The following is a 10,204-nucleotide window of genomic DNA, read 5'->3' as shown; positions in this document are numbered from 1 at the left end:
ATGGAACCATGATGGTGCTCGGAGCAGTCAGCCAGAAGCTACTCCTTGTCTGCAGAACAAAACATACACTGCAGTGGCTGAGGGGAAAGCAATCCTCGGAGCAGACATGACTCACGCTCACCCTGGATGGTTGTTCTTCACCTCAGCCTGTGTCAGACCACGTCGAGGTCACACACAGTAAAATCACACACCTCATCAGGCTCTGCAGAGATTAAGCCAAGCCAGAGCTGAGGAACTGCCTACACCAGGAGAACACTGCCATACGAAAGCAACACCAGCATATCATTGAAATAATTTATTTACCACTAGAGCACCACAAAAACAGACATACAATGTGTTAAAATACAAAGTAATCCATCACTAAAGTACAACACAGCTGTCCTTTAAGGTCCTTTTCTGCTTGTCTCCTTTAAACCAGCCAAACCATACAATTGTATCGATGCTAAACACATTAAAACCACTGTCCTACTCAACCCAGCTAAGATTCCCCCTCAGCTCCAGCCAACTCCTTGGGTCTGATCTTTCAATGTGTCGAACATTTCTCACCAGTTCTCAAGGATTTTGCTCAGTGGCAGTTTCCTTGTCACCGTAAGGCCTCTGGCACAAAGTCCTTGAGCTGTTACAGATCCATCTAAACATCATTCAGGAGGGCTTTACATCAGACCCGAGTGGTGCTTAGGACTCACATTACCCTACTCCGTAGAGGGGAATTCCACTCATGAGTTCTGCACATGGTAGGCTCAGGCCTAACATCCTTGGTAATTACAGGGAAATATACATGCCTAATAAAAAAACAAACAAAACCAATAAGAGTATTTTAAACATGATCAGTGCATTTTGTGGGAAAAAAAAAAGAAGTTAAAAACAATTAGTTTTGAGTCTTGGGGTAACAACTCACAGAAGTAAGGTTTTACACTTCAATTTAGGGAAAAACTCCAAACCCAAACTGACATTTTTAGCTGTGTCCAGCACGTAAAGTCTAGTTGGAGAACTGTGCTATCTCCTCTTCCTCTTTATCAAAGCTTCAAGACCGGTTCTGAGCTGCATTCCCAAAGCAGAGAATTGCAGAAAAGTTTTAGTGTTGTAAAATACGTTCATCCTTGTCTCCTTTCCTGGCCAACAAAAATACAGTTCTCATACTGAACCTGATAAAACTAATTTTGCTGCTGTATACAGCAAAATCCAGAGTATTTCCTACCCTGAGGAGTTTCACTGAGTTCAGTGCATCTTCTCACTGGAGTAAGTCTGGCTCAAGCAAGTGTTAGCAGGACAGATTTTTCACTTGTTCATCTCCACTCACTAAATAAATCAAAAGGCTAACATACCTCCTCCTCTGCACTGAGTCAATGGGTGAGATTAGATCATCTGTGGGGCTCTGTTTCCATCTAGGCAACAAGCACAGGTTCTACCGAAGTCCGGGGGAGCTGCATGTACAACCCACCGCGGCACTTCAGTTTTGCATCAGTGTTCTGCTGAAGCCAAAGCAATTCCACATCTCAAAACTGGATCTGACAACGTCAAGCTCAGGAGCGTCCTCCTGACAAGGCTTGGGTCAATGACAGAAAGTGGCCTTCTCATCCAAGTAGCATGTTTCTAATGCAGTTTTCCAGCTTTGCTGTGTGAAATCAGGCATTGTGAAATGACTGGATAGGGCTGGGCGCTAGGTTGGACTGGATGATCTTGGAGGTCTCTTCCAACCTGGTTGATTCTATGATTCTATGAACTGAAGGATTTCTTTTTGCTAATTTTGATTGGGGATCTTTTCTTTTCAATGCAGTGACATGGAATTTGTATTTGGTTTTTTTTCCCCTCCCTCTCCAATACTTCAAGGTGTAGGTGTAACAACCACATTGTTCTAGGAACTCCATGTTCCTTTTTCCTCTCTTGTTATTTTATTTTTAAAGAAGTTATATTGTGAACTCCATTAAAAAAAAAAACAAAAAAACCAAAAAAGGTAAACTTGCAAAACTCAGAAGTTTGATTCTGCAGATACTTACACACACCCCAACAGCCTGCCGTGCCACTGCAGAAGTTGAAGGCAAACCTCTGCGTCCTGCAACAGGAGCAGTTCTACAGAGTAAGCATGGGGGAAAGTCCTCGCTACACTCGAGGCTGACACATGGCCCCCGACCACAAACCAGTCCTGCTCATGCCTCATTCCGGGCACTGTTGAGGCAGGTCCTTCTCACCAGCCTTCTGCACAGTGGTGAATGCCATTCTCTGCCAGGGTCTGCGTTGCCCCAGCTGGGACATCTCCTCTTGCAACACCTCGCTCCCTGCATGTATGTTTGAATGTCTATAACCAAATGATTATTAAAAGCTCAAGGAATATGAACCACATCATGATTTAAGTGTTACAAACAGGGACAACCACGGAGGGAGGGGCAGAGGTGGGGGGGGGGGAAGAGAGATTGCTTTAATCCATCCTTTTTATAAAACAGAAAACAAATGGAGTCAGGTAGCTTATGTCATAATGATGAACAATATAAAAAGCACATGTATAGCAATTATTATAAAACATGTATTTGTAGTGCAAGTCAAAATACAGGGACTCTACTCATTACTGGCCAGCTAGAGGGGAAACACATGATTCTGAGTGATCAAAAAGAGCCCCAAATTCAAATTCAAACTCATGAGAGTCGAAAGTATTACAGAGTACAAAAATACGGTGAAAATTTACACATTACACATAAAGTAATTAATTTTTTAATAGTTTACAAATAGAGATCTACAGATATGTTTCCAATGAAGCTGGCTTTTACTACCCACTTATTGTAATACTCTAGGTATGGTTACATATACCGAAAGAACACCAAAATCCCATAGCATAGCTATACAGCAACATATTAAGGTCTGAAGATGAGACCAGTACACGTTAAATATTTCACTGGTTTACTAAACTGGAACTTAAATCATTTACAGTAAAAAAAAAAAAAAAGAAAATCTTATAGACTTGTCTTTGAGACTGAAACAGAGTGTCCTTTATTAGTAAATTATTCAGTACTTAAAACAAGTGTTTGAGACCTTACAAGAAGCCTCTCTAGGCAGCTGGCATGAAAAAATAAGGTATTTTAAAGACAGAGTTTCTCAGCAACGTAATAACTGATTTCTATTTTAATCGAACTAAACTAACCGTTAGTTTTCTGGTTCGTTTGAGCTTGTGTTCCTTTAGGCTTTATAGGTATTTCTGGGCAGCTTATTTGGTCTCCACTTTGTCCACATGGGCTGGTTCTCTTTTTTCCAATGCTGATAGGGAAATGTTCATTGGAATAGTTTTTACACACAAATAAATAACGCACCGTTAACTCTACAGCTAAGAGGAATGGGTAGGATGCCTATTGCGTAACAATACAGAGAGATCAAGTAAGGCACGGGACAGATACAGCAACTCCACTTCCTGGGATTTTCCTGTTTTTTTCCTTTTCACATAGTAACACTAAACAAATTTCTTCCAGTGTTTTGTTTTTTAAAAGGTTTTGTTTCTTTGTCTGTTTGTTTGTTTCCTTTAACTTTGCTTCTTGTCTATCTCACACTATGTGTAGGTGAAATGTAGTATAAAGGCCTTCAATGGTTTGCTTCAGATGCCAGTTTAAAAAAGAATAATAACAAACCAAACTTCCAAACAGTTCAGACTATTACTGATTTTCTTCTTCTTCTTCTTCTTCTTCGTTTGTTTGTTTGGTTTTTTATTCTTCTTTTCTTTAACACTGATGAACCTGGGTTTTCGTTTTTCTCTCCTTCCCACTCCCTCCTTGTTTTCCTTGGTTATCTTTTTTAATGCACACACGTCGTTCCACTCGAGGGGATATCCTTTAGCTGCACTTGCAAGACTTGACGATCATGTTGGACAGCTGTTCAATTTTGGGTGTTTTGCCAATGTAGTAGAGGATGGTGAGAGGTTCCAAATCCTGCGACACACAGCATGGAGAAGCAGAAGCTTCTGGATTTATGGTGTTATACAAGCTGAGCACCTAGAAGATGAAAGGAAAAAAGGAGAGATTAAGACAGCTACTATCTATGCCTTCCTGCCACTGCAGAGCAAATTCCCCTTACAGTGCTTGGAAGAAAGCCCACTGAGAGCAGTATGAAGATTCCTGGATTTTTGTATTTTTTAATGCTTCTCCACTTCCAATCTGGTGTCACAGTCTGCCTGGGTTTCCCAAGGTTTTATCCATACAGTCTTAAACCTCAAAACAGGTACAAGCCTAGAACCTGCCCTTTTATTTAACATACACGCTGTATTTATTGGTATGGAAAGAAGAAACTGAGAGGGTTTTAGCTGTATCTTCAGATTAACACTTGGCTTTACTAGTGCACCAAAGTGGGAAGAGGCCCTTCAGAGAATAAGCACTCCTTTGCTTTTCCTCTCTGGCTACAATTTGCTAAGTTCATTAATGCCACCTTGCAAGCACCGGGACTCAAGCTGCAGTTAATCCTGCTGAGAATCAGTTGTGGTGAGGTTAGCAGCGCTGCTGCTTTATGTCACGTTGGATTCATATGCATGGTTCTCTGCAAGGGAAGTATGTAGGGTTACCCACTGATGATGCATAGGTATTTCTCAGGATACCATTAATGTGTTAGCCAAACACCAACTGACCTTTTCCTAGAACTTGTAATGCAACATTTGCAGCTTAGAGAGACAGAAGATCTGTTCAAGACAGCAACACTAACTACTTTATTAAGCAACTTCTGACTCCTTGGGCAAATCTCCAAACCACATATTTGTGACCATGACAGTTATTCTTCCTCTTTCCTTTAAAAACAAGTGCTGCTCCAAAGTTCGTACACTACTACCCCACACCAGCAAGAAACATGCTTACCTTATTTGTACCTCTGCCTGCTGACATTGCTAGCAGTTCAATGCCACAGCTAGTGACAGCTGCAAAGGATATCTATGTGTAGGTTTGTCAACTCAGGAAGAACACACCATCATGGCTTTTGAGACCAAAGGGAAAGAAGATGCCCTTTGGACCTGAAGAGCTCTCCCTGCTGTTTCATTTTGATCTGGCATTTTAAGAGATTTGAAAAAAATGGGAGCCATCATCCTTAGTATGGACTTGAGGGTGAAAGTCTTGCTTTGTGACAAACGAGAGGCAAATGTCTAACACTTTACTGTCTACACATCAGTATTGACAGCTGACAGCACTAAGCGCTTCACAGCAGAATACTACTCATCCTATGGCACTTGGCTAAAATACCAGATGTAATAGATGACTCTTGGTTCTTTGGCATCTCAGACACAAGGTTCCTCATGCCCTTATAAACTTTCAAAGTGCAAGAATAATCAAGTATTTTGAAGTAAAAGAAGAATGCCTGTCAGCATGTTTCCATGAAATTCAGCATGGTAGCCTATCAGTAGCAAGTGAAAATAAAAAATGGCAGGTCAGAAAATTAGGGGATAATTGGGAGGTCCAACTTAGCCCTTTTGTTACTTTGATAAGTGACTCCTTTGATGCTTTTGCTGATAGAATTCATTATGCCATCTTCCACTCATGCTCTATAATGCCTTCTCAGGAAGCTTCCTAAAGTCACACTAAGCTCCTGCTCACAAAAGGCATTCAATTCATGCACATGTCCTGTTGGTGAACACATTAAAATCAACCCCCTGGGTCAATATATTCCTATGTCTTGGACACATGTTCAAGTTCCTCTATAGGGCCACATTTCCTCATCCTTAATTACTGAGATAACACACGCATTGGGCACTGGTGCTGATACCAGTCCCAGAAACATGTTTCACCTTTCAGTTATAAAACAGAAGCCAAAAATTAGCAAAAGCATTACTCACTCTGCTGTGCTGAGTATCTGAGCTCCATAAATAAGGGCAGGCTCCTGCACAGAAATTAGCATGATACCCTTTAGGTTCATGAATCCATTTCCAGCCAAGATCTCTCTTGAAGTCAATATAAAGTGGACGCAAACAGCAATTATCTTGCACGTTCCTGAGAAATAAATTACAAACACATTGGTCATAACAAAGACAACACAGAGAGTTAAAAAACAATCCAGTTGCTTGCTCTCTGATTGATTCTTTACAGGCAGGCAAGTCTGAGGCCCAAAGCTTCACAACCAAATCACAGCAACAGTAGCTTACACTGTAACTGAAATCAGATGCTTAGACATGGCAGGAACTGCTTACACAGATAAACCTAATGGTTACCGGGGAGGACTAATAACTATTTCTCTCCAGATCCTACTGAGTAGTCTCTTTGAGTAGATGAGCACAGTGGAGGTGATAATTTGGCTGTAATTATGGGACTGATAGGTCAGGAAACCATTCCAGATAGAACTCAGCTCCTGCTTTCTAAGGCCACAACCCTCCATATGTGCCACCGTCTCTGTGGGATTTGAGACCATCGGGCAGGTACCTCACAGATCTGCTAAAGAGAGTCCATGCTCTCTATTAAAGCCATCCATAAAGAAACATGATAAGCAACTGCATTCCACCTTACAGGCTGGTAGTACTATGTAAGTGTACCAAAGATGGGTGCATAGTTACCTAAAACAATAGGCAGCATCTAGAGCACGCTTCTTCCGCCGACTGGGCTGTTGCGACTCAAGTCTGTAGGAGGGTAATAACATTAGCAGAAGATGTGGGGTCTTCCCACTGTATTTTTTCCTATTGGACTTTAAAGCTTTCACATCACCACTGGAATATGTGTAGTCATCAATACCTTCAAAAAATACATTTTGGTGATAAACATTGTGTTGCTTTTTTCTTGACAAATTCAATAAACCATCTCTTTAAAAAAAAAAAGAACCCTATCTCTCAGAAACTGGGCAATGATGGTGTCAGCTGAGCATGTTTACTGGGGAAGTGGGGGCAAATTTCAACCCTGGATCCCCAAGATATTCATTTGCAAGTTACTTGTTTTATCAGCCCTCCCACATTCATAGCCATTTAAGGATATTTCAGGACATTTACCAGAAATCTTGAAAGGAGTAACAGAAAAGATTACTTCAGCCATTGCATACACACCATTTACTTTCAAATATCACATGCAATGATCCTTTTATCACTTGATATAGGGCAGCATTCCCATCTTTAAACAGTTATGTACCTTTTAAAACCTTGTAACAGCATTAAAGCTGCTCTGGACACTCCACCTGCATCTCCCACTGTTTACTTCCATCCCATTGGAACTACCTGAAGGGACATTGTAGCCAGGTGGGGGTTGGCCTCTTCTCCCAGGCAACCAGCAATAGAACAAGGGCACACAGTCTCAAGTTGTGCCAGGGGAGGTATAGGCTGGATGTTAGGAGGAAGTTCTTCACAGAGAGAGTGATTTCCCATTGGAATGGGCTGCCCAGGGAGGTGGTGGAGCCACCATCCCTTGAGGTCTTCAAGAAAAGACTGGATGAGGCACTCAGTGCCATGGTCTATTTGACTGGCTAGGGCTGGGTGCTAGGTTGGACTGGATGATGTTGGAGGTCTCTTCCAACCTGGTTGATTCTATGATTCTATGATTTACCAGTTTCTAGTGCACGCAAACTCTGTCTCCTGTTGCCAATTATTTAAGTCTTCTATGTTTTAACCTGTATGTCAGTTATTCTACTCTCTCCTTTTGTATGGGCACAGCATGGACACTGAGCAAAATATTTATTTTTCCAATGGCAATCAATGACTTCACATTTTGCATTTTCTCCTGCCTTAGAGGTTCACATCGTGATAGTGCCATGGTCTACCTGATTGGATAGGGCTGGGTGATAAGTTGGACTGGATGATCTTGGAGGCTTCTTCCAACCTAATTGATTCTATGACTCCACGAATAGCACAGGCAAAAGATTAAAAGCATCAGCTTTTCCTAGGAGCCTAAACAGCTCATGTGATGCCTGTTGCTAAGATCCTTTTGAATTGGATAACACTGTCCAAAAAGATACATTTCCTGTAATATTTACAAGTGCAGTAACCAAATATACTAACAGTTTTTGAATACACACAATGTCTTAGATCTTATGTGCAGTAACTGTATTTAATTAGAGAAAAAAACTCCAATGCAGTGAAACAACAGTTAGAAAATACTAATACTTGACAAGAAATACAGTCAAATCTTGGCAAACAAACAAATCAAATCATGATCTGCTTTAGTAAATGAGAACTGTATAAATACAGTTTGAGTTGGTTTTAATATAGCTATAGTTTTACATGTACTGATGCACAATAACCACAGCAAAGCCAGGTAATTAATGTTTCCTGGTTTGAAATTGGCTTAAAATCAGCTTATGTGTCCTTGATACATTCACCTTGTCTGCTGCTCATAAGAAACACATACATCCATAACCTTAACTACAAACTTCTGTGGGATGGGTTTTTTTTTCAATGCCTCCCCAACCCAATCTTTAAGTTTTTACCCAGCTAACTGTCAGCATAAAAAACACTTTGTGTAAATAATAAGAAAATATGTTACAATAAATTCTATGTGTCAATGCAGACACGTTAAGGTAATCAAGCGTAAACTAAATGAAGTTCTGCTGATTCCACCTAAGAATCAGACTTTCACTGCTGGAAGTATGAGCACATAGATAGACACTGCTGTTTCTTCAACCCACAGCTAGTAAAACACTGTAGGACATTAATCTACGTCTGCAATGCATCATTCAACTCTTTCCAAATCAACTGATGCCATTACTCAGAGGAATTTAAAATACTACTGATATGACCAGAAAAAAAGAAGTCTCAAAAGAATAACTGGAGGTATTTAATGCTCCTGAAGAGCTGGAAGTATGTGGACACATATCTAGGACACTGAGACCTTCACTTTCTGTAAGCAAAACAGGTAACCATTGCTTTACTACACTGCAGGAATTTGCCAGAAGTACTGCTTAACACTCACAAAATGCACCATGCTCACACATAGCTTACATGCATGCCAAACACCACCCTAATTCTACTTTTCAGCAGTAGTCTCCTCTACTAAGCCTGAACCATTACAGTGATAGGATGGACAGCAAAGGGTTTATTCTGAAAATATACAGTAAGTTATCTCATGAGTACCCAGCAATGGATTGTCTACTGTGCAAGAGTCTTCCCTACATAAAAAAAAAGGGTATTCAGTGTACAGGCTGCAAGCTGTAACACAGTTAGAGTCACAGAATCAACCAGGTTGGAAGAGACCTCCAACATCATCCAGTCCAACCTAGCACTCGGCCCTATCCAATCAACTAGACCATGGCACTAAGTGCCTCAGCCAGGCTTTTCTTGAGCACTTCCAGGGATGGTGACTCCACCACCTCCCTGGGCAGCCCATTCCATTGGCAAAATCAATCTCTCTGTGAAGAATTTCCTCTCAACATCCAGCCTATACCTCCCCTGGCACAACTTGAGCCTGTGTCCCCTTGTTCTGTTTCTGGTTGCCTGGGAGAAAAGGTACTTAAAGACATCTAAGCTGCATGCATGAAATGAGATGGCTTACTCATGCCACCCAGTTTTAGAACAGTTCAGCTGATATAGTTTTACCCCTGTGCCTTCAACACCACTTCCTATGAGCTGAGAATCAAGATCCTCAAATGAGCAAGTTTTCAGCCAGCTGAATGCCATTTAGAGGCAGTAGGGGCTCCTTGTTTTCCTACTCCATTTTAAAATGTTTTAATTATCACTACATTGAAAAAAGTTTTTAAAGCCTTTTTTTTTTCTTTTGTTACCTGCAAATCTTGCTTCAAGCTCCTCACTTTTATTTGGGATGATATAATTATTGGAAGGCACGAAGGTGCAGCATGGACAATGTAAGCTTATCTTAAATCCAAGATTCCTGTCTGCAAAACATAAAAGTAAGTGAAGTTGGTTTTCATGTGTGGAATGACTCTGAAATACTGGTGAGTTAATGAAGGAGCAGTTAGGGCAGGAGTGAAGGCAAAGAGCACTTGTTGTCACCTCTGTGATGGAGCCACTCATGTACAGCCTCAGTGACATCAAAAGACAACCATTCTCCTTCAGCTCTTGTTTTAACTACTTTGCTGTCAATGTAGCGCTGTCCTGGTGATGATAATTCTTTAGATTTTAGAACCTGCAAGAAACAACAAATACAACAAATATAGTTAACATTTGCCTGTTTTTTACTGAAATGGACCATCAATATTATAAAAGAGCAGAAGAAACTGTCAGAGGTCAAATCTCTACGCAACAGAAATTTTCTCAGGGTGTGTAAAGAGAGGAAGGTGACATAAAAATATGCCAAAGAGATCAGCTTATGCTCCCAAGCAAAGC

The 10,204-nt window shown here is 40.9% G+C and overlaps 1 protein-coding gene across 1 annotated transcript in view; it reads right to left on the bottom strand.

The window, feature by feature from the left end:
* Positions 1 to 280: 280 nt before the first annotated feature.
* The window catches only part of TGFB2 (transforming growth factor beta 2), a 68,472-nt gene continuing 58,548 nt past the window's right edge, over positions 281 to 10,204 (bottom strand). The window contains exons 3-7 of the mRNA XM_064164531.1: positions 9,872 to 10,004; positions 9,643 to 9,753; positions 6,500 to 6,674; positions 5,789 to 5,942; positions 281 to 3,971 (exon numbers count right to left, since the gene is read on the bottom strand). Coding sequence (XP_064020601.1) covers positions 3,813 to 3,971; positions 5,789 to 5,942; positions 6,500 to 6,674; positions 9,643 to 9,753; positions 9,872 to 10,004 — 732 coding nt within the window. The 3' untranslated portion in view covers positions 281 to 3,812. The remainder of the gene's footprint in view (positions 3,972 to 5,788; positions 5,943 to 6,499; positions 6,675 to 9,642; positions 9,754 to 9,871; positions 10,005 to 10,204) is intronic.

This window comes from Pogoniulus pusillus, chromosome 25 (genome assembly GCF_015220805.1).
Source record: "Pogoniulus pusillus isolate bPogPus1 chromosome 25, bPogPus1.pri, whole genome shotgun sequence".
Classification (NCBI taxonomy): Eukaryota; Metazoa; Chordata; class Aves; order Piciformes; family Lybiidae; genus Pogoniulus; species Pogoniulus pusillus.
The sequence above is the reverse complement of the archived record's forward strand: the minus strand, read 5'-3'. Positions and strand labels throughout refer to the sequence as shown.